This window comes from Acinonyx jubatus, chromosome A1, assembly GCF_027475565.1.
Source record: "Acinonyx jubatus isolate Ajub_Pintada_27869175 chromosome A1, VMU_Ajub_asm_v1.0, whole genome shotgun sequence".
Classification (NCBI taxonomy): Eukaryota; Metazoa; Chordata; class Mammalia; order Carnivora; family Felidae; genus Acinonyx; species Acinonyx jubatus.
In genome coordinates, this window is record NC_069380.1 from 28824239 (window position 1) to 28850464 (window position 26226).

General features: G+C 36.7%; 1 protein-coding gene across 1 annotated transcript in view; it reads left to right on the forward strand.

Annotated features, from left to right (window-relative positions):
• KBTBD7 (kelch repeat and BTB domain containing 7) overlaps positions 1 to 26226 on the forward strand; it is a 65097-nt gene that overhangs the window by 11738 nt on the left and 27133 nt on the right. The window contains exon 3 of the mRNA XM_053216120.1: positions 570 to 706. Coding sequence (XP_053072095.1) covers positions 570 to 706 — 137 coding nt within the window. The remainder of the gene's footprint in view (positions 1 to 569; positions 707 to 26226) is intronic.

The window sequence follows — 26226 nt, forward strand, 5'->3', positions numbered from 1 at the left end:
AAATTAGTTTTAGTTCAAAATAAAACCCAAGAAAACCTCCAGTGATCAAATTATAAATTTTATATATCAAAAGACATGGTATGATTTTTTAGTATTACATTTGATATTTATACTATTTATCTTTAGTATTATATTTTGACCATTTCAGTTCAGATACAGTTCAGTAATCTGAAATCAGAGCACTGAGCTAATTTAATAAATGTCAAAGTTTTCTTATTTTAAATTCACAGCTATGATATTAAATATGTCAAGGTAATAATAAAGTGTACTTTCTCAAACACTACCTCGATTCTATGTGTTTACTGAAAACCTTTTTAATATATGTTTGAGGAGCAATAAAGCAGTCTCTAAATTTGAATCAGTTTGCACAGTATTGAGGTTCAGATTTAAAGATATGATTATGTCATTTTACCTCAAAATATAATCTAAATTTATCAAAAGTCTGTATACATTTCTCATCATGAAATTTTGAATCACAGCTGGAATCAATATGAAAATAACTATGATATAATGTTTGAGGTCTCTGAAATGTCGAAGACTCTTAATATAGTCAGTTTCTGATTTTCTAGGAACTCAGGTCCTTCCTTTTTTCCATGCTGGCTGTCTACCAGCTGTGTTTGTGAATGTTCAAGAGAAGATAAAGGATGGAGAGCTAGAATCAGTCAACCGAATTGCTTGTCAGGAGACTCAGAAGATTTGGAGAAAGGTGAGGCACAACCAAGTATTTAAAATAAGATCTCTAAGCTCAAGATCCTGTTCATTTTTCTCTATGTGGTTACATCAAGTTTTCCCAGCACCATTTGTTAGAGATTCTCCTTCTCTCATTGGGTATTCTTGGCTCCCTTGCCAAATATTGATTGCCTTTATATGCAGGAGTTTTTTTCTGGGCTCTCTATTATGTTCCATTGATCTGTGTGTCTATATTTATGCCAGTGGCATACGGTTATAATTATTATAGTTTGTAATACAGGCACACTTTGATTTACTGTGCTTTGTTTTATTGTACTTCACAGATATTGGGGGGGTTGTTTTTTTGTTTTTGTTTTTGTTTTTTACAAATTGAAAGTTTGTGGCATTCCTGCACTGAGTCTATCTATTGGCATCATTTTTCCAATAGCATCTGCTCACTTTGTGTTTCTGTGTCACATTTTGGTAATTCTTGCAATATTTCTGAATTTTCACTCTTATACTTGTTATGGTGGTCTATAATCTTTGGTGTTACTATAGTAACTGTTCTGGGGTACCACAAATCTCACAAATCTCTAAGATGGAAAACTTAACTGATAAATGTTTTGTGTGTTCTGACTGCTCCACTGACCTGCTGTTTCCCTGTCTTCCTCTCCTTGGGTCTCCCTCTTCCCTGAGATACAACAATATTGAAATTAGGCCATTGAGTAACCCTGCAGTGGCCTCTAAGTGGTCAAAGGAAAGGGAGAGCTGCACTTTTCTCACTTTAAATCAAAAGCTAGAAATGATTATGCTCAGTGAGGAAGGTATGTCAAGAGCCAAAATAGGCCAAAAGCTAGGTCTCTTGCACCAAACAGCTAAGTTTTTAACACAAAGGAAAAGTTCCTAAAGGAAATTAAAAGTGCTACTCCGTTGAACACACGAATGATAAGAAAGTGAAACAGCCTTATTGCTGTTTTAGTGGTCCGGATAGAAGATCAAACCAGGCACAACATTCCCTTAAGCCAAAGCCTAATCTAGAGCAAAACCCTAACTCTCTTCAGTTCTAGGAAGGCTGAGAGAGGTGAGGAAGCTGCAGAAAAGAATGTGAAGCAAGCAGATATTGATTTATGAGGCTGAAGGAAAGAAGCTGTCTCAGGGCACCTGGGTGGCTCAGTTGGTTAAGCCTTTGACTCTTGATTCCCGCTCAGGTCATGATCTCACAAACCATGAGCCCAAGCCCTGCGTTGGGCTCCATGCTCACAGCACAGTCTGCTTTGGATTCTCTCTGTCTTTGTCAAAATAAATAAAAATAAACATTAAAAAAAAAAAAAAACCAGAAGCTGTCTCCATAACATAAAAGTGCCAGGTGAAGCAGTAAGTATTGGTATAGAAGCTGCAGCAAGTTATCCAGATATAACTAAAATAATTAATGAAGGTGGCTACACTAAACAACAGATTTTCAGTGTAGATGAAATAGCCTTCTATTGGAAGAAGGTGCCATCTAGGACTTTCATAACTGCTCTGCTTTTATAAACACACCTTTTCCCTCCTCACTTCCATAACCCTTGCCAACTCTAGACTGTAATCCATACCTATAATTTTTTTTATTAACAGAATGTTATGTAAATGGAACCATATGGTATGTAACCTTCTGAGACTTGTTTTTTCACCCAGCATAATTTTCCTGAGATGTATCCAAGTTTTCTGTTTATCAGTAATTCACTTTTTGATGTAGACATTCCAAATGTAGTAACAATCCCCACAAAATCTTCTCCTCCATAAAAGCAATGAAAACACTAACAAAAACTCTTAAAATAAATTTATTGGAACTATGGAAATTAACTAAAGGCCCGCTACATTGAGAAGTGTTTATTCAAGAAAAACAGATGAATCTTAATAAGAACAATAAGTCTGGTGGCATTTTAACACACCCTAATCCCATCCCTCTCTCCTCAGCTTTATGGGAGCCTTAAATTCAACAGTTTCACAACTATAGTACCTGTAAAAAATAGCAATTTAGCAGCCACCGGAGGAGACATAATGGATTTGGAGATCCCTAAAAGCCCTATCCCCAGAGATTTGCCTCTCTGATGGCTCACTTAAAAGCTCCATTACCAGGACTCATCTTTATTTGACCTATTTCAGAGTACACTCTGTGAAAAAAGCTTAACATACAGGGCTTTTGGGGGAAAAAAATCAGTGACACAACAAAACAAAAAAATAGGTAAATTGGACTTAATCAAAATTAAACTTTTGTTCTTCATATGATACCATCAATAAAATTAAAAGACAATGTAAACAGAGAAAATATTGTCAAATTATATATCGGATAAGAGATTTATGTTTAGAATATATAAAGAACTCATACAATTCAATCATAAAAATATAAACAACCCAACTGAAAGTGAAGAATGGGTTTGTATGGACATTTCTCCAAGTGGCCAACAAGCACAAGAAAAAAAATGTTCAACGTCAATAGTCATTAAAGGAAATACAAAATCAAAACCATATTGAGATACCCCTTCATACCCTCATGGATTGCTAGAATCAAAAACAAAATGAGGGGTGCCTGGCTGGCTTAGTCAGTGGATCATGTGACTCTTGATTACAGGGTTGTGGGTTCAAGCCCCTCACCGAGTGTGGAGACTACTTAAAAATAAAATCTTTTTTAAAAAATGAAATGAAATAAACAAGAACATCAAGAAACTGGAAAATAAAAAGTTCTGGGAAGGATATGGAAAAAATTACATCCCCATAACCTGCTGCTGGGAACCTAAATGGTGCAGTTGCCTTGGAAAACCATTTGCAGTTCCTCAAAAAGTTAAACAGAGTTACCATATGACCCAAAACTATCACTTTTAGGCATATACCCAAGAGAATTGAAAACATATATCTAGAAAAAACTGGTGCACAAATGTTCATAGAAGCATTATTCATAACTGACAAAGAGTAGAAAAAACTAAATGCCCATCAAGTAATAAATGGATGGAAAAATGCCAATATCAATGCAATGGAATATTATTTGGCCATAAGTAGGACTAGAGTTCTGATACATGTTATGGCTGGATGAACCTTGAAAACATTTTGTTAAGCAAAAGAAGCCAGACACAGAGGACACATATTGTATGATTCCATTTAAATGAAATATCCAGAACAGCCAAAAACACGAAGACAGAAAGTACATTGGTAGTTAACTGGACTGCGGGGCTAAGCATATGGAGTGTCAGGAGGAAACAGACATTCACTGCTAATAGGCATGGAGTTTGGGGAGGGCACTGAAAATATTTTGAAATTCATGGTGATTGTTACACAACATCTAACTAGATTAGATATCTAGTTTTTACATCATGACTATACTAAAATTGAGTGAATTGTAAACTGTAAAATGATGAACTTGGTGGAGACTTCCAAGGAAGATGGTGGAGTGGAGGATCCTAGACTCACCTCGTCCCATGAATACACCTAGATAACACCCACATCAGTGTAAATAACCCAGAAAATGCCCCAAAACCTGGCAGAACAGTCTCTCCACAGTTAAATATAGACAAGAGACCACACTAAAGAGAGTAGGAAGGCTAGAGATGTGACCAGAAGCCACAGTCCCTGGGAGGGAGGGATGCCACTGGGCAAAAAGAAGAGAGAGGAGCAGACCTCCATTAGGTACCCCAGGCATGGGGAACCCACACTAGAAAGACAAATCCCCGTAACTTTAACACCTAGAACTTTAAATATCAATCTCAAAGCATGTGCTAGAGGGACGGGGATCTTTGGGTGACCTCTCCATAAACATCTGACTGGTGGGCAAGTGCCATTTCCCTCCCCAAAGCCCCAACCTAGATGTACAGACACCTGTGGTAACCAGCACAGTGCCAACACTCTCCACCTAACTTGGTAACAGTGTGCCCTGCTACCACCCATGTTCTGAAGATACATGCCCTCCATCCCAGCCTTGGCAAGAGTTTTCCCAGGTACAAGGCCTCTCCCTCAAAGGACCAGCACCAACCTTGCTAACTGCATGTCTAGACCCTGTGTTCTTCTACAGACCTCTTTCCTCCAACATGCCCTTGGCAAGAGTCAATCCAAAGCAGTGCCACAGGCTTGGCACTGTGCAAACAGGAACACCACTCCAAAGTGACTCCTGCCCTAAGGAAAAGGAAAGATAACCACACATATCAGTCTAACTAATGCCCCACCAGTGGGCTGGGGGCAGACATCTGGTCTAACTGCAGGCCACACCCACCAACAAAAGCTTCTCAGAAGACAATACAGGGGACACCCTGTAGCTCAGAGCTACCGCAGCTCTGGCAAATGTTTTATCTGACTCAATACAAGGCCAAGGCAGCCCCAGACTGGCCCACTAGCAACACAGAGATGAAATCTTATCACAAAAGGCAAAGAAAACCATTGCAGATGACTGGACTGAAGGCAAATGTTGTTCACCCACAACAGTAGGATGTATGCAATACACATTAGATAAACCCCTGAAGAATCAGGTTCTGGTGAGCAGGAGACATTGCACTGCAGGGCACTACAGGATCTCTTCTTCCTAAGGCCACTACTTGTAAGAGGGGGAGATGTAGCTGACTTTCCTAACACATAGATACAGAGAATTTGACAAAATGAGGAGACAGAAAAATGTGTCCCAAATAAAAGAACAGGAGAAACTCACAAGAGAGCTAATTGAAACAGAGATAAGTAATATGACTAATAGAGAATTTTTTTCTTGATAGAGTATTTATTTTTTTTAATATGAAATTTATTGTCAAATTGGTTTCCATACAACACCCAGTGATCATCCCAACAGGTGCCGTCCTCAATGCCCATCACCCACTTTCCTCTCCCTCCCACCCCCCATCAACCCTCAGTTTATTCTCAGTTTTTAAGTGTCTCTATGGTTTGGCTCCCTCCCTCTCTAACTTTTTTTTTTCCCTTCCCCCTCCCCCATGGTCTTCTGTTAAGTTTCTCAGGATCCACATAAGAGTGAAAACATACCTGTCTTTCTCTGTATTTAAAGTAATGGTCATAAAGATGCTCAATGGACTGGAGAAGAGACTGGAGGACATCAGTGAGACCATCAATAAAGAGATGGTGCAGAACCGGTTTGGGATTCTGTCTCTCCTCTCCTCCCCTCCCCAGCTTGTGTGTGTGTTCTCCCTCTCTTTCAAAATAAATAAACTTAAGAAAAAACATTTTTAAGAGATAGAAAACGTAAAAAAGAACCAGAGATGAAGAACTCAATAACTGAAATTTCAAATACAGTATGGAAAGCAATCAAGCTGAAGAAGAGAGAGAAAAAAGAATAATAAAAAATGAAAATATATTGAAGGAACTCAGAGAAACCATCAAGCATAATAAGATTACCATTATGGGGGCACCTGGGTGGCTCGGTCAGTTAAGCTTCCAACTTCAGCTCAGGTCATGATCTCACAGTCCACAAGTTCGAGCCCTGCATCAGGCTCTATGCTGACAGCTCAGAGTCTAGAGCCTGCTTCGGATTCTGTGTCTCTCCCTCTCTTTCTGCCACTCCCTCATTCACATTCTCTCTCTCTCTCTCTCTCTCTCTCTCTCTCAAAAATAAACATTAAAAACATTTTTTTAATAAATAAGATTAATATTTATAGGGATCCCAGAAGAAGAGAGAGAAAAAGGTGTGAAAATGTATTTGAAAAAATAATAGTGGAAAACTTAACTGAATCTGGAGAAGGAAACAGACTTCTGGATCCAGAAGGCACACAACCCAACAAAATCAACCCAAGGAGGTCCACACCAAGACACATAGTAATTAAAATGGCAAAAAGTAGGATAAAGAGAATTTTTAAACTACCAAGACAAAAGAATACATTTACATACAAAAGAAACCCCATAAGGCTAACAGCTGATTTAGGAGCAGAAACACTGCATGCTAGAAAAGAGTGGCATGATTCAAAGTGCTGAAAGAAAAGAACCTACAACCAAGAATACTCTATCTAGCAAGGCTAACATTGAGAATAGAAGGAGAAATGAAAAGTTTCCCAGACAAACAAAAGTTAAAGGAATTCATGACCACTAAACCAGACCTATAAGAATTGTTAAAGGGGGTAAGGGCAACTGGGTGGCTCAGTCAGTTAAGTGTCCAACTTTGGCTCAGGTCATGAACTCGCTTTTGTGAGTTTGAGCCCTGTGTGAGGCTCTGTGCTGACAGCTCAGAACCTGGAGCCTGCTTCGGATTCTGTGTCTCCCTCTCTCTCTGCTCCTCCCGTCCTCACACTCTGTCTCTCTCCCTCTCAAAAATAAATAAAGATTTTTTTTTTAATGTAAAGAATTGTTAAAGGGGACTCTTTGAGTGGACAGGAAAAACCATAAACAGGAGTAAGAAGTAGGTAAGACGTAAGAAGGAGTAAGAAGTAGGAAGCACAAAGCAGTAAAAATAAGTATATCGATAAAAATCAAAGGATCCAGAAAATAAAAGGATGTAAACTATGACACCATATACCTAAAATATAGGGGGAAAGGGATAAATAAATTATAGTTTTATAATGGGTTCAAACTAAGCTACTATCAACTTAATATAGACTGATATGTGCATAAAGTATTATATAATAAACATAATGGCAACTACAAGTTAAAAACCTATAATAAATTTGAAAAATATAAAGAGAATGGAATCCAAGTATATGACTAAAGAAAGTCAGCAAACCATGATAGAAAAGAGAGAAAGAAGAAAGGAACAAAGAACTACAAAAACAAAACATGTAACAAAATGCCAATTAATACATACCTGTAAGTAATTATTTCAAATGTAAATGGTTTAAATGCTCTAATCAAAAGACATAGGGTGATAAAAAAAAAAAGACATAGGGAAATGGAATAGATGAAAAAGGAAGACTCATATGCTGCCTACAAGAGACTCATTTCAGAGCTAAGGACACATGCAGGTTGAAAGTGACAGGAAGGAAAAGCATTTATCATGCAAATGGAGTGAAAAGAAAGCTGGGACAGCAATGTTTATATCAACAAAATAGACATTAAGACAAAAGCTGTAACAAGAAACAAAGAAGGATACTATATAATCATAAAGAGAACAAAAAGAAGATATAATAATTATAAAGATTTATGCATTGAACATGGGAACACCCAAATACTTACAGCTGCTAATAACAAACATTAAGGAAGTAATCAATAGTAATACCATAATAGTAGGGGACTTTAACACCCGAATTACATCAATGGATACTTCAGACAGAAAATAAAAAAGGAAACAGTGACCTTGAATGACACATTAAACCAGATGGATCTAAAAGATATATTCAGAACACTCCATCCTAAAATAGCAGAATACACATCCTTTTCAAGTGTACATGGAACATTCTCTAGAATAGATTGCATAGTAGGCCACAACACAAGTCTCAACAAATGAAAAAGATCTAAGTCATACCATGCATCTTTTCCAACCACAACACTATGAAATTAGAATCAACTACAAAAAAAAAAAAAAGAAAAAAAAATCTGGAAGGAACACAAATACATAGAGGTTAAATAACATGCTACTAGATGATGAATGAGTCAACAAAGAAATCATAGAGAAAATAAAAAAATACATGGAAACAAATGAAAACACAATAGTCCAAAATCTTTGGGATATAGGAAAAGCTATCCTAAGATATAAGTTTATAGAAAAACAGGCCTACCTCAAGAAGCATCTAAATAAACAACTTAAGCTTACACCTGAAGGAGCTAAACAAAAGAATAAACAAAACCAGTAGAAGAAAGAAAATAATAAAGATTAGAACAGAAATAAATGAAATAGAAACTAAAAAATAATAATAAAACAGATCAATGAAACCAGAAGCTAGTTCATTGAAAAGATCAACAAAATTGATAAATACTTAGACTCATTAAAAACAGAGAGGACTAAAAGAAAATCAGAAATGAAAGAGGAGAAATAACAACCGACACTACAGAAATATAAAGGATAATAAGAGATAATTATGATAAATTTTATGCCAACAAATTGGACAACCTAGAAGAAATGGATAAGTTCCTAGAAACATATAACCTTCTAAAACTGTATCAGGAAAAACTAGAAAATTTGAACAGACTGATTACCAGCAGTTAATTACCCTGATAACAAAACCAGATAAAGACACTGAGAGAGAGAGAGTGAGAGAGACAGAGAACTACAGGCCAATATCTCTGATGAAGATAGATATAAATACCTTCATCAAACTATTAGCAAACTGAGGGGTACCTGGGTGGCTCAGTCAGTTAAGCATCTGACTTTGGCTCAGGTCATGATCTCACAGTTCCTGTGTTCCAGGCCCATGTAAAGCTCTGTGCTGACAGCTGGGAGCCTGGAGCCCATTTTGGATTCTGTGTCTCCCTCTCTCTCTGCCCCTGCATCCGTGCTCTGTCTCTTTCTCTCTCTCTCTCTCATAAATAAATAAATAAATAAATAAATAAATAAATAAATAAATAAATTTTTGAGAGAGAGAGAGACAGAGCATGAGAGGGGGAGGGGCACAGAGAGAGAGGGAGACACAATTCAAAGCGGGCTCCGGCTCCAAGTTGTCAGCACAGAGCCTGACATGGGGCTCAAACACACGAACTGTGAGATCATGACCTGAGCCAAAGTCAGATGTTTAACCGACTGAGCCACCCAGGTGCTCCCAACAGTACATTTAAAAAATCATTCATCATGATCATGTAGGGTTTATTTCTGAAATGCAAGGGTGGTTCAGTATTCACGAATCCATCAACGTGATATATCACATCAACAAAAGAAAGGATAAAAACTATATGATCATTTCAGGAGATGTAGAATAGCATTTGACAAAGTACAACATCCATTCATGATAAAAACCTTCAACAAAGTAGGTTTATAGGCAACATACTTCAACATAATGAAGACTATATATGCAAAACCCATAGTGAATATCATACTCAATGGTGAAAATCTGGAAGCTTTCCCCTATGATTAGAAACACAACAAAGATGCCCACCCTCACAACGTTTATTCAACATTGTACTGGAAATCCTAGCCACAGCAAGCAGACAACAAAATGAAATAAAATACATCCAAATTGGTAAGGAAGAAGTAAAACTGTCACTATTTGCGGATGGCATGATACTATATAGAGAAAACCCTAAAGACTCCACCAAAACACTACTAGAACTGATAAAATGAATTCAGTGAGGTCTCAGGTTACAAAATCAATATACAGAAATCCATTGCATTTGTATACAGTAATAATGAAGTAGCAGAAAGAGAAATCAAGAAAATAATTCCATTTATAATTGCACCAAAAATAATAAAATACGTAAGAATAAATTTAACCAAGGTGGTGAAAAACCTGTGCTCTGAAAACAAACACGGATGAAGGAAATTGAAGATGACACAAACAAATGGAAAGATAGTCCATGTTCATGGATTAGGAGAAAAAATATAGTTAAAATGTCCATACTACAAAAATCAATCTACATATTTAATGCAATCGCTATCAAAATACCAAAATTTGTCACCAAATTAGAACAAATAATCTGAAATTTTATATGGAACCAGAAAAGACCCTGAATAGCCAAGGCAATCTAGAAAAAGAAGATCAAAACTGGAAGTATCAAAATCCCATATTTCAAGTTATACTGCAAATCTGTAGTAATCAAAGTAATATGGTACTGGCACAAAAATACATAAATCAATGGGACAGAATAGAGAGCCCAGAAATAAACCCACGCTTTTATGGTCAATTCATCTTTCACTAAGGAGACAAGAATATGCAATGGGAAAAAGTCTCTTCAATAAATCGTGTGGGAAAACAGGATAGCTACACGCAAAAGAATGAAATTGGACTATTTTCTTATATCATACACAAAAATAAACTCAAAATAGACTAAAGACCTAAATGTGAGACCTGAAACCATGAAAATCATAGAAGAGAGCTCAGGTAGTAATTTCTCTGACTTGAACATAGCAATATTTTTCTAGATATTCTTCCTGAGGTAAAGGAAACAAAAGCAAAAGCAAACTATTGGGGCTACATCAAAATAAAAAGCTTCACAGTGAAGGAAACAACCAACAAAATTAAAAGACAACCTACTGAATAGGAGAAGATATTTGCAAATGACATATCTGATATATGGTTAGTATCCAAAAATAAAAAGAACTTATACCATTCAACATCAAAGAAAAATCCAGTTAATGGGGAGGAGTTAGTTAAGATGGCAGAGTGGTAAGAGGACCCTATGCTTGTCTCATTCTGGAATACAGCTAGATATATATCAAATCATTCTGAACACACAAGAAATCAATCTGAGGACTAAGAGAACAAACTACATGACTAGAGGGAGAAAATAGGCCACATCATGGGAGGTAGGAGATGTGGAGATGTTATTTGGGGGAGAAAAGAATCTTAAGTGCTGTGGAGGGAAGGGAGCCCTAATCATGCACAAAGGGGGAGAGAGCGCACAGCACGCAGGAAATTGCATAAGAAAAACATTTCCCCAAAACAATTGACTGGGAAACCCAAGAAGGGCTGATTATCACAAGTTTTTACAAGCAGCAGAGCTCAAAGACTGAAGTTTCAGAAGTCCATGCCATAATGGGGGTGGAGCCTGGCAAGCCTAGCAATGCTCCTGTGAAGGAGCACATAGGCCTGGGAGTGGACATTGTGGTCTGAAGATCCTATGGGACACACTGGGAGAGACAGTATCCTTTCTTGGAGTGCATTTGGGACAGGTGGCCCTGCCTCTCAGGGGACAAAAGAGCCAGTGGGCACTATTGCACAGCTCCATTCATTAGCACGAGCCGAGCCGAGACACTTGCTGAGGACAGCTAACCGGGAAGCCAACTTTTTGCTGCACTTTATCATAAACTCCAAGCCCCTGTATGTTCATGAGACTGCCCTTCTGGGACAAACTGGCACCAGCCATGGTGTGGCAAGACCCTCCCCCAGAGGATCAGAGCAGGTCCCACGCCACACCAGGTCCCTTAAATTTGGAGTTTTGAAATCCTGCTGGTGCACCTGAGATAAAACAGGAGCACTGCGCCTCCAGGTGGGCAGACAGCTCAGACACAGGATGAACACAGGGATCTGAGAGATGCCTGTGACACATGAGGTGAGATTGTCCACTCTTCTCTGAGGGCTTCCTGAACAGCAGCGGGCACAAATTCCCCTCTCCAGGGATGAGAGAGAGGGGGCTGATGCATTCCCTCCCTCCCCCCGCCGAAGCAACACAGAAGGACTTCTGTGAGCAGCACAGTGCCCAGAGTGGATGTTTGAGTTGCTTACACCAAGCCCCACCCCTCTGTACTCTGCAGATGCTTTTTTACTAGGGCAAGTGTGCCTGAGAGCCAGAGCATCAGCCAGCCCCTCCCCTACCCCCCAAGACCAGCACAAATCCCCCTTAGGCACCAAGTCTACTGACCATGGAGTGCTGCAAAGCTTCAGCTCTAGGGGAAATAGGATCTAGCCTCTTTTAACAAGCAGACCAAAGCACACCTGGTTAAAACTCGCCACACAATGGACAAAGTCCAAACACTCCCCACTACAGGCAAGGAGAAACTCTGCAGAGGATTCACATAAGTAAAAGAGCAGCCAAAACACACCAGCAGAGTGCACACAGCATACACCAGAAACACTTCCTCGATTGCCACGCCCTGGACAGTATATGACCTCTACTTAATATAGCCATTACTCTCAGGAGCACAAAACATAACAGGCTTTCCTAACACAGAAGACAGAGAACTAGACAAAATGCCAATATGGAGGAATTCATCCCAAAAGACAGAATAAGAAAAGGTCATGGACAGGGATCTAATCAAAACAGACATAAGTAATATGACTGAACCAAATTTTAAAAAATCAGAAGGATACTGGCTGGGCTTGAGAAAAGCATAGAAGACACCAGGGAATCCCTTGCTGCAGAGATAAAAGACCTAAAAACTAGTCAGGCCAAAATTAAAAATGCTATAACTGAGATGCAAAACTGACTGGTTGTAAGATCACAAATATGGAAGAAGCAGAGGAATATAAAATTATGATATATGATATGAAGTGATATAGAATATAAAATTATGGAAAATAATGCATCAGAAAAGGACAGAAAAATATCGAATCATAAATTTTGACTTAGGAAAAATCAATGACTCCATAAAGGATAAAAGCATTAGTATCATAGGAGTCCCAGAAGAAGAGATTCTTCTTATATAATTATAGCTGAAAACTTCCCTAATCTGGGGAAGGAAACAAATATCCAAATCCAGTAGGCACAGAGAACTCCCATCAAAATCAAAAGCCAGCCAACACCAAGACATATCCTAGTGAAAATTGCAAAATAGAAAAGGGGGAAATCTTGAAATCAGCAAGGCAGGAAAAAATCCCTATGCAAGGAGAGACAAGGTTAGCAGGAGATCTATCCACAGAAACTTGGCAGTCCAGAAGGGAGTGGCATGATATATTAAATGTGCTTAATAGGGAAAATATGCCACCAAGAACACTTTATCCAGCAAGCCTGTCATTTGGAATAGAAGGAGAGATAAAGAGCTTCATAGACAAACAAAAACTAAAGGAGTTCGTGACCACCTTTTTAAAATTTTTTTAATGTTTTATTTTAAGGAGTTCATGGCCATTAAACCAGCTCTGCAAGAAATATTAAAAGGGAATCTTTGAGTGGGAAGGAAAGATCAAAAACAAAAAGACTAGAAAGGAACAGAGGAAATCTCCAGAAACAACTTTATAGGAAATACAATGGCACTAAATTAATATCTACCAATAATCACTCTGAATGTAAATGGACAAAATGCTCCAATCAAAAGATATAGAATATCAGAATGGATAAAAAAAAAAAAAAAAAAAAACAAGACCCATCGATAGGCTGCCTATAAGAGACTCATTTTAGACCTAAAGACACCTGCAAATTGAAAGTGAGGGGATGGAGAACCATCTATCATGCTTAATGGATGTCAAAAGAAAGCCAGAGTAGCTATAGTTATATCAGACAAACGAGATTTTAAACCAAAGGCTGTAACGAGATGAAGAATTGCACTATATCATGAGTAAGGGCTCTATCCCATAAAAAGATCTAACAATTGTAAATATTTATGCCCCCAAATTGGAGTTCCAAATATATAAGTCAATTAATAACATACATGAAGAAACTCATTGAGGCATGCATAGGTGGCTCTCTTGGTTAAGCATCTGACTCTTTATTTTGGCTCAGGTCATGATCTTGTGGTTCATGAGATTGAGCCCAGCATTGGGCAGAGCTTGCTTGGAATTCTCTCTTTCTCCCCCTCTCTCTCTGCCCCTCCCCTGCTCACATGTTCTCTCTCTCCTCTCTCAAAATAAATATAAACATTAAAAAAAAAGGAACTCACTGATAATAATACAGTAATAGTAGGGGACTTTAACACTCCATTAGAGCAAAGGACAGATCATCTAAGCAGAAAATCAACAAGGAAACAATGGCTTTGAATGACACACTGACCAGATGGATTTAATAGATATATTCAGAACATTTCATCCTAAAGCAACAGAATACACATTCTTTTCGAGTGCACATGGAACATTTTCCAGAATAGATCACATACTGCATCACAAATCAGGCCTCAACAAATACAAACTGAGATCATACCATGCATATTTTCTGACCACAACACTATGAAACTTGAAGTCAACAACAAGAAAAAATGTGGAAAGACCACAAATACATGGAGGCTAAAGAACATCCTACTAAAGAATGAATTGGCTAACCAGGAATAAAAAAGAAATTTAAAAAAAATACATGGAAGCAAATGAAAATGAAAACATGACAATCCAAAACCTTTGGGTTGCAGCAAATGCGGTCATGAGAAGGAATTATAAAGCAATACAGGCCTACCTCAAGAAGCAAGAAAAGTCCCAAGTGCACAACTTAACCTTCCACCTAAAGGAGCCAGAAAAGGAATAGCAAATAAAGCCTAAAGCCAGCAGAAGAATAATAATAGGGAAATAATAAAGATTAGAACTGAAATAATAAAGATTAGAACAGAAATAAATAGAAACATAGAAACAAGAAAATCTAATTAATAAGTGGGCAGAATACATGAATAGACATGTCTCCAAAGAAGACATACAGATGGCTGACACATGACACATCACTCATCATCAGGGAAATTCAAATCAAAACCAAAATGAGATATCACCTCTCATCTGTCAGAATGGCTAAAATCAAAAACACAAGAAATAACAAGTGCTGGTGAGGACATGGAGAAAAAAGAATGCTCATGCACTGTTGGTGAGCATGCCAACTTGTGCAGCCACTCTGGAAAACAGTATGGAGGTTCCTCAAAAAATTAAAAATAGAAATACCAGGGTGCCTGGGTGGCTCAATAGATTAAGTGTCTGGCTCTTGATGCCAGCCCAGGTTATGATCTCATGGTTTGTGAGATCTGTTTGCTGTTCTGACAGCGTGGAACCTGCTTGGGATTCTCTCTCCCCCCTCTATCTGCCCCTCCTCTGTGCTTTCTCTCTCTCTTTCTCTAAACAAATAACTTAAAAAAAATAGAAATACTGTATGATCTAGTAATTCCACTACTATTTATCCAAAGAATATGAAAACACTATTTGAAAGATACATGCATCCTTATGTTTATTGTAGCATTATTTACAATAGCCAACTTATAGAAGCAACTCAAGTGTCCATCAATAGGTGAATGGATAAACAAGAGGTAATATTATACACAATGGATTATTATTCAGCCATTAAAAAGAATGAAATCTTGCCATTTGCAACAACATGAAAGGTTCTAGAAGGTATAGTGCTAAGTGAAATAAGTCAACCAGAGAAAGACGAATACCACATGACTTCACTCATATGTAGAATTTAAGAAACAAAACAAATTAACAAAGGAAAAAAGAAGAGACAATCCAAAAAACAGACTCTTAACTATAGAGGACAGATGGTTATAAGAAGGGAGGTAGATGGGGGTGGAGGAAATAGGTAAAAGGGATTAAGAGTCACACATATCATGATGAGCACTGAGTAATGTAAAGAATTGTTGAATCACTATATTATACACCTGAAACTAATATAACACTGTATGTTAATCATACAATATTAAAATTTAATAAATAACTAAATAAATAAGATTAACTTTATGGTATGTGAATTTATATCTCAATAAAGCTTTTATCTTTCTTAAAAATACTTAATTTCCTTTTCATTGCTGAAGAGTACATAGAATGTATGTACCACAGTTTGTTTACCCATTCACCAACTGAAAGACATTTAGGTTTGTTGCCAATTTTTGACTACTATTAGTAAAGGATTGATTGATATGAATAAATACCCAGTTTTGAAATACACAAACAATTCTTATTCTCATGTTGAATCCACCCAATTTGAGCCAAAATAATAATAATGCTTTAGTTAGCAGTTTTGTTTCTTTTTTTTTTTTTAATGTTTATTTTTGAGAGAGAGAGAGAGATACAGTGTGAGCACGGGAGGGGCAGATAGAGAGGGAGACACAGGATCCAAAGCAGATTCCAGGCTCCCAGCTATTAGCACAGAGCCCCATGCAGGGCTCGAACCCACGAACCTTGAGATCATGACCTGAATGAATGGAGGTCAGAGGCTTAACCGACTGAGCCACTCAGGCTCCCCTAGCAGTTTTGTTTCTTTTCTTTTGTAGTTGTTGTTGTTGTTTAGTGTTTATTTATTTTGAGAAAGAGAGAACAGGGGAGGGGCAGAGAGAGAGGGAGACAGAGAATCTGAAGCAGGTTCCATGCTGTCAGCACAAAGCCCAATGCAGGGCTGGAACCCACAGACCGTGAGATCATGACCTGAGCTAAATTTGGACACTTAACCAACTGAGTCACCCACGTGCCCCAGCAGTTTTGTTTCTTAAATATTTTTTATTAATAAACTGTAAGACCCATTCTCTATTTCTTCACTTTACTAAAGCTTATACTTAAAGTCACTACTTATAATATATCCATATTCTGTACTGGAATATAGAGAGAACAGGAGTTCTCTGCTTTGTCGAGTGTCAGGGTCTGTTGTTTTATTTCCTATAAAGCTCTTCTCACGTGTTGGAAATATTACTGTATTGATGCGTGTACTCTTTATTTTCTATCTCCTCCACTAGAATGTGCCCTCCATCAAAAAAGAGGCCATGTTTATTTTTTTCACCTGTTCCTAGCATTGCATCATACATAGAATTGGTGCTCACTATTGAAGAAATAAATGAATGTGTTTGGTGGTTGTTTGCATTTATATGACAAACACCTACGTTTATAGATCTCATACTTCAGTGAGTTATCTATCTTTGAGAGAAAGCTATTTATTATTGCACCATTTTTTTTCTGGTTGTTATAGCAACCCACTGTCCTCCAGAGCTACGAGTTAATTCTGATGTATTTATTTTCCCAGAAGAACAAACAGCATTTTCAGTTATGAAATAATGATGCTGTTATAAATCACATTTGTCATACTATAAAGGGGGCATTGGAGGTTTTCTCTTTATCTTTTATGAAGATGGCAGAAGACTAGAAACTAAAAAAAATCTGTTCAATCCAATATATGCTAGGAAAAAAACCAACCAAACAAAGCAGTATGACCCTCATCTCTACCCCTACCCCTTTTTATATTTCCTCCAAGTTCTCCACGTTTCCACAAGCATCTGTGTATTTGGTTGTGTTTTTTATACAAACTGTTAAAGCTTCAACAAAATTTATCTTCAACATCCTAGTCTCATTAAATGAAATAATGTATGTAGTATATAATACAACGTTTAGCATGAAGTATATTATCAATAAATATTAGCGCTTAATAATATTATAGACAAAATGTTCAGCATACCATAAGAGGTATCAGTCACACCAAGAACCAAAAACATCACAACTTGAATAAGACAATCAACTAAAGTCAACATACATGAATCATAAGTTCAAATTAAGTTACTTTAGTAACTTATTATAACGTCTCCTGAAGTGACTGGAAAAAAATTAAAAAATCTCAGCAAAGAGATCAAACTTATAAAAAAAGGACCAAGTGGAAATTATAAAATTAAAAGATACAGTAATGGAAATAAAACAACTGTTCTACTGGATGGGCCCAAAAGTACAGTGGTGATAACAGAAGATAGAATCAGTTTCGTTCAGGAAAGATCAGTAGAATTCATTCAATTCGAAAAACAGACAGTAAAGTTAACTAGAGGAAAAAATGAACAGAGCCTCAGGGACCTGTGGGACAATAACAAAATAGCCAACATTTGTATTATTAAAGTCCCAATGAAGATGGGTGGGGGAGGAATATATATATATATATATATATATATATATATAAAAGAAAATATATATATATTTAGTTCAAGACTCTTCCTCCCCACCCCCCTTCATGGGACGTTAATTTTATATATATATATATATATATATATATATATATATATATATATATTTGAGGAAATAATATACATTTACATATGTATGTACATTTACATACATTTACATTTATATGTATATGTATATATATTATAATATATATGTATATTTGAGGAAATAATTGCTGAAAATTTCCCATATTTGTACACAAACTTACATATTCAAGAAGCTGAGCAAACCCCAAATGGGATAAACCTAAAGAAATCCATTCCATGACATATCATAATTAAAATTCTTGAGGGGCGCCTGGGTGGCTCAGTCGGTTAAGCGTCCGACTTCGGCTCAGGTCATGATCTCACGGTCCGTGGGTTCGAGCCCCACGTTGGGCTCTGTGCTGACAGTTCAGAGCCTGGAGCCTGTTTCAGATTCTGTGTCTCCCTCTCTCTCTGACCCTCCCCCTGTTCATGCTCTGTCTCTCTCTGTCTCAAAAATAAATAAACGTTAAAAAAAATTTAAAAAAAATTCTTGAAACTAATGACAGAGAAAAACTCTTTAAAGAAGCCAGAAAGAAATGACTCATTGCCTATAGGACAATATCAATCCATCAGTGGATTTCTCATCTGAAACCATGGAGAATGGAAGGAAGTGGCACAGCACTTTTTAAATATTAAAAGAAAAGAACTATCGACTGTAGAGCCTACATCCAGCAAAATCATCCTCTAGAAAGAAAGGGGAAATAAAGACATTCTCAGATGAAGGAAAAATAAAAGAATTTGTTGCTAGCAGATCTATTCTTAAAGACTGGAAAAGAAATTATAAAAGAAAGTATCTTGTATTAGGAAGGAAGAAGGAACAGAGAAACCAGAAATATGAATACACACAAAAGTATGTTATTAATCATACAGTGGCATATTTTATAAATCATAACATTTGTAAATCATATTTGATGATTGAAAAAAATTATAACACCACCTGATATTCAAGATAATGATGATTAAAAGTAGATTTCCACACTTCACTTAAAAATGGTAAAACGTTGATTATAGTAGGCTGTGATAAGTCACATATGTATATTTTAATACCAAAGCAACCACTAAAAAACATACAGGGGCTCCTGGGTGGCTCAGTCAGTAAGCATCTGGCTCTTAATTTCAGCTCAGGTCATGAACTCACGATTTGTGAGATCCAGCCTTGCGTCAGACAGGCTCTGTGCTGACACTTGGGATTCTCTCTCTCCCTCTCTCTTTCTGCCCCTTCCCTGCTCATGTGAAAGAAGAAAGAAAGAAAGAAAGAAAGAAAGAGAAGGAAGGAAGGAAGGAGAAAGAAACATTATAAAAACATACACATATATGCATTCAAAAATACTACAAATAAATACAAATGAATCCCCCAAAATGTTCAGGTAATTCACAGGATGGCAAGAAAAGAGAAAAAGAGGAAAACCCACAAGAACCAGAGAAAACAAAGAGAAAATAAATAATAAAATGGGAGGCTTAAATGCTAGCATATCAATAATCACCTTAAATGCAAATGGTCTAAATATACCAATCAAAAGAGAAAGACAAGCAGAATAGATAAAAAACATGACCTCATCATATACTGTTTATAAGAAACTCATTTCAAATTCAAGGACACAGCCAGAGTAAAATAAAAGTTTGTAAAAACATATACTACACAAATACCAATTTTTAAAAAGCATAAGTGACTATATTAATATCTGAAATAGTAGATGGTAGAGCAAAGAAAATTTCTAAAGTAGAATGGAGATGATAAAAGGAAATAATACATAAGAAGAAAATCAACAGACTAGGAAAACATTAATGATCTTTAATGTGTATGAACCAAACAACTGAGTTTGAAATACCTGAAACCAAAACTAATAAAACTGAATGGAAAAATAGGCAACACTTCATTTATTATTAGGAATTCAAGATGATCTCTCAACAACAATTACTAGATTGAAAACAAACAAGGATAGAGAAGATTTGAACAACACAACTAGTCGAGGAGTGACCTATCACTCCACCCAATAATAACAATACACATTTCTTTTTGTTTGCCCATGGAACAATTACCAAGATCTATCATGTCTTATACCATAAAACAAACCTTGGTGCACCTGGGTGGCTCAGTCAGTTAAGCATCCAACTCTTGATTTCAGCTCAGGTCATAATCTCAGGGTCATAAGATCAGATCAAGCTCCCAGTTGGGCTTTGGGCTGGGCATGGAGCCTGCTTAAGATTCAGTCTCTCCCTCTTTCTTTGCCCCTCCCCCATGCTCAGGAACTCACGTGCACACTTTCTCTCTCTCATGAACTCATGCACACCCGCGCTCTCTCTCTCGGAAGAAAGAAAGAAGAAAGAAAGAAAGAAAGAAAGAAAGAAAGGAAGGAAGGAAGGAAGGAAGAAAAACTTTCACAAATGTATAATAAGTCAAATCACAGTGCATATTTTCTGGACCTTTGGAATCAAACTAAAAATCAATATCTAGAATGACAGTAAGATGATCTCTAACCACACAGAAATTAAACAACACAACTTAAAATTACCATTCATCAGAGGAAATCTCAAAGAATGTTTAAAAATTTTTTTAATGTTTATTTATTTTTTTAGAGAGAGAGAGAGACAGAGTGAGAGCAGGAGAGGGGCAGAGAGAGACACACACACAGAATCTGAAGCAGGCTCCAGGTTCTGAGCTGTCATTACAGAGCCCACCATGGGGCTCAAACTCACAAACTGCAAGATCATGACCTGAGCGGAAGTTGGACGCCTAACCAACTGAGCCACCCAGATGCCCCAGCTCAAAGAATATTTTAAAATAGAATTGCCTGAAAATAAAAATACGGCATACCAAAATTTGTTGGATGCAGATAAAACATTGTTGAGAATGAGATTTGTAGCATTAAATGCTTACATTAGACATGACAAAAGGACTCAAGTCACGGATCTAAATGTTTACTTAAGGCGGAATTCCTGGCTGGCTCAGCCAGTGGAGCTTGCATCTCTTGATCTTGGGGTCATAAGTTCGAGCCCCATGTTGGGTGTAAAGATTACTTAAATAAATAAATTTAAAATAAATAAGTTTTTGCTTAAGACACCGGCAAAAGAAGAGGAAAATAAATCCAAATAAGTAAAAGGAAGGAACTCATATAGATCAAAGCAGTAATTAATTACATTGAAAATAAGAGAGCAATAGAGAAAATCAATGAAGTAAGAGAATGGTTTGTTTTAAAATCAATAGAATTGATAAAATTTAGTAAGACTGACAAAAATTAAAAGAGAGAAAACACATATTACCAATATAAGGAATGAAACATGGATGTCACTACATATGCAGCACTTAGATAATAAGGGAATACTATAGAAAACATTACATTCGTAAATATGACAACTTAGAAGTAATGGACCCCTTTTCAAAAACCACAGACTACAAAACTCATCAAAACTCAGGATGAAATAGATTATATCAATTTAGAGCTTTATACCAATTTTTAAAATTGAATTTATTTAAATAGCACCTAAGAAAAGAAATTTACAGTCCCAGATGATTTCACTGCAGAATTCTACCAATCATTTAAAGAATTAACACCAATTTCACACTATCTCTTCCAAAAGAGAAGAGAACACTTTCCAATTCATTTTGGGAGGGCAGTTACACCCTTATATCAAAACCAAACCATACAAGTACAAAAAAGAAAACTGCAGGCAAATATTTCTCATGAACGTAGATGTAAAAATTCTCAACAAAATATTAGCAAAGTGAGCACAATAATTGTATAAAAATAAATTATGCACTATGACCAAGTGGGATTTATTCCAGGTTTGTAAGCCTGGTTCAAAACTTGAAAAATCAATGTAATACACCAGATCAACAAAGTAAAAAAGAAAAATTATATGATTACATTAATTGATGCAGAAAAAGTAGTTGACAAATTCCAACATCCATTCATGATTAAAAAAAAAAAAGTTATAAGGAGTGATACCATGGAAATGGTAGAGTGGAGAGATCTAAGAACCCATCCTTCCACTGAAACAACCAGTAAGCTGACAAAAAAATGACAGAACCCATTTCTTTGGAACTCTGAAATCTAAGCATAATCTTACAGTAAGCAGGAAAGTGCTTAGTGAAGAGACTGTGAAACTTCAATAGGAAAACATTATGTTCTTATTTACCCACCTATCATCTCCATTTCCCAGCTAAGTGGTGGCTATGCAAATGGCAGCTTGAAATCGAGATGTACCTTGCTGGTGCTATGGGGGCAATGTGGATTTTGTTCTCAAAAAATTACGGTAATGCATTTTGGTCTGCCTGGTGATCAGCATAGAGGCTGACTTTTGTTTTATTCCCATTGGGCTGGAACAACTACCCAGGAGACATATGACAAAAACATTTAAAGGTATAGACCACCCCATAGCCACCTGAGCCAAGAGACAGCAGAGGTAGCAAAGCCTGGGAAGATCCAGAGCTTGGAAAGTAAGAGGCTGTGGAAGAAGATTCTTGTGGGAATAAGGGCTTTGAAGGGCTACTGTATATACCATGGAATACAAAGTTCAACACATGCCTAGAGCCATCATCTTGGTCAGAAAAGATTTGAGATGACCATTGGCTTGCACCTCTGGCTAATTTTTGAACAAACAGGAAGGCAGAGTTGGAGATAAAGGCTAAGGCAGAGTTGGAGGCAAGTTGGTGTGGTGTTGAAGAAGTGCCCTAGCTTAGTTTCAATCTACAAATAACAGGTGAGTATTGTTTTCCTTCTTCCTTTGGCCTCACATGTTTAAGGAAATCTGTCAGCCTTCTTGGCTAACTGCTGAAATAACAGAAAAGAGACTTCAGTGACCACACATGACACCAAAGACAGTGTTTGCAAAGATAGTTTGGAAAAGCCACTAAACAAGGACAACTGCTCACCTCAACAATCAACAACAGAACATCATGGAGAAGAGGAGATTCTGACTTCCAGAGTTACTTAATTATAATATTCAAAATATTTGGTTTTCAACAAAAAAAATTACAAGGCATGAAAAGAAACAGGAAAGCATAGTCCACTTGCATGAAAAAAGAAATTTGACATAAACTATCCCTGAGGAAACCCAGACACTAGATAGAGTAGACAAGGACTTTAAGACAGCTGTCTTAAAAAAAAAAAAAAAAAAAAAAAAAAAAGACAGCTGTCTTAAATATGTTCAAAGAGTTAAAGGACACCGTAGACAAAAATATAAAGGAAACCTGGAGGGGGACCTGGGTGGCTCAGTCAGTTAAGCACCCAACTTTGGCTCAGGTCATGATCTCCTGGTTTGTGGGTTCGAGCCCCATGTCAGGCTCTCTGCTGTCAATGTTGAGTCAGCTTCAGATCCTCTGTCCACTCTCTCTCCACCCCTCTTCCACTCACTCTCTTTCAAAAATAAATAAAAACCAAAAATAACTAAAAATAAAACAATAAAGGAGACCTGGAAAACAATATGTGAGTAAAATGAAAATATCAATAAAGATGTAGAAATTACAAAATGAAACCAATGTAGAAATTACAAAATTACAAAATTACAAAATGAAAATGTAATTTGTACAAAATTACAAATAGAAACTCTGGAGTTGACAAGTAAAATAATTGAAATGAAAAAGTCCCTAGAGGGCTTTAACAGCAGATTTGAGAAGCAGAAGAAAAAAAAATCAGCAAACTATAGGACTATTGAAATGACATTGTGAAGAGAAGAAAAATTAACATAAAATTAACATAACCTAAATGATCTTGGGGACACCGTGAAGAACACCAATATTCTCTGGGAGTCCCAGACAGAAATGAGAGAAAGAAAAACGGGGACAGAAAGAATACTGCAGGAAATACTGCCCAAAAACTTACGAACTTTGATTAAAAACTGAATCTACACATCCAAGTAGTTTAATGAACTCCACATATGATAAGCTCAAAGAGACTGACACTGAGACACACAGCCAAAAATTTGAAAGACAAAGACAAACAGAATCTTGTAAGTAGCAACAGACAAGCAACTTCACACATAGAAGGGATCCACAATACAATTAATATCCAATTTGTTATCAGAAACCCTGGAGCCCAGAAAGCAGTGGGATAACATATTTGAAGTACTGAAAGGGGAAAACAATTGTCACCTGAGAATTCTGGCAACACTTTCTTTCAAAAATAAAAGAGAAATTAAGACATTCATAGATAAACAAAAACTGAAGGAGTTAGTTGCTAGTACACCCGCCTTACATGAAATGCTAAAGGGAATCCTTTTGACTGTACTGAAAGGACACTAAATAGTAACTTGAAGTCATACAAAAAAATAAAGAACTCTGGTAAAGATAGTTACATGGGTAAATATAAAGCATTCTGTTAATGTTGTAATACCTTCTTTCCTCCTATATTATTTAAAGCATATGCAAAAAATAATTATAAATCTATGCTAATAAGCATGCAATATGTGAAGATGCAATTCATGACTATAACAACACAGAGGACAGGGGTGCATGGGTGGCTCAGTCAGTTAAGTATCCAACCCTTAGTTTCGGCTCAGGTCATGATCTCAGAGTTTGTCAATCCAAGTTCCACCTTGCACTGACAGTGGAGATCCTGTTTGAGATTCTCTCTCTCCCTCTCTTTCTGCCCCTTCCTGGCTCGCTCTTGCTCTCTCTCTCTCTCTCTCTCAAACTAAATAAACTCAATAACAACAACAACAGAGGACAGAGCAGTATGGGAACAGAGTTTCTGTATGCTATTGAAACCAAATTGGAACTGATTCAAACTAGATTGTTATAAATTTAGCATGTTAATTATAATCACCATAATAACCATATAGAAAATAACTATAAAATAAAAAAGAAATTGAGAAGGAAATAAAAATGTTATACTAAAAAAAACTTAAACACAAAAGGCTATATGTAAGGACCAAAAAATGAACAACCAAAAAGCTCATAGAAAATAGCAAAATGGCAGAAGTTAGTGTTTGCTTATCAGTACTTTAAATGGGAAGAGATTAAACTCACCATTAAAAGATAGATTGGAAGAATGGATTTTAAAAATAATTCATAGTATGAAATTAATAATTCATGATATTATGAATGATAATTCACTTACATTGAAAGTGAAAGAGTGAGAAAAATATTCTATACAAATAATAACTAAAGGATAGCAGGAGTGACAATACTAATATCAAAAAAATATATACTTTAGGTCAAAATTAATACAGGAGGGGGACACTTGGGTGGCTCAGTCTGTTAGACGTCTGACTTGGGCTCAGGTTATGATCTCACAGTTCATGGGTTCAAGCCCTGCATCGGCTCTGTGCTAACAGCTCAGAGCCTGGAGCCTGCTTTGGATTCTGTGTCTCCCTCTCTCTCTGCCCCTCCCCTGCTCATGCTCTGTCTCTGTCTTTCTCAAAAAATAAATAATAAACATTAAAAAATAAAAAAAAATCAATACAGGAGAAAAAGAAGAATACTATATATTGAGGAAAGGGCTAATTCATTAGGAATATACAACACAACAATTTCAAATATATATACACCACTAGCAGAGCCCCATAATACATGAAGCAAACATTAAAAGGGAGACTTAAAGGGAGAAATAGTCAACTCTGCATAATCATTTGAGACTTCAATAACTCATTTTTTAAAATATTCTTTTCTTATAAGTTTATTTATTTTTGAGAGAGAGTGCATGCGAGCAGGGGAAGGGCAGAAAGAGGGGGAGACAGAGAATCCAAAGCAGGCTCCATACTGTCAGCACAGAGCCCCATGTGGAGTTCAAACTCACGAATCGAACCATGAGATCATGTCCTAAGCTGAAGCCTGAGGCTCAACTGACTAAGCCACCCAGGTGCCCCAATAACTCATTTTTAATAATGGATAAAATATCTAGATAAAAGGTCTATAAATAAGTAGAGGTCTTGAATGACACTAAACATCAATTAGACCTGACATACATTACATATAAAACATTCCACTCACCATAGCAGAATATACACTGTTATCAAGTATACATGGAACATTCTCCAGGATAGATATTTTAGGCCACAAATTATACAAAGCACTTTCTCTAAACACCATGGAATGAAGCTAGAAACCAATAACTGAAGGAAAACTAGAAATTCACAAATGTGTTGAAATTAAACAACACCCTTTTAAATAATCAATGGGTCAGAGAAGAAATCAACAAGGGAAATATGAAGGTACTTGGATATGAATTAAAATGAAAACACATGGG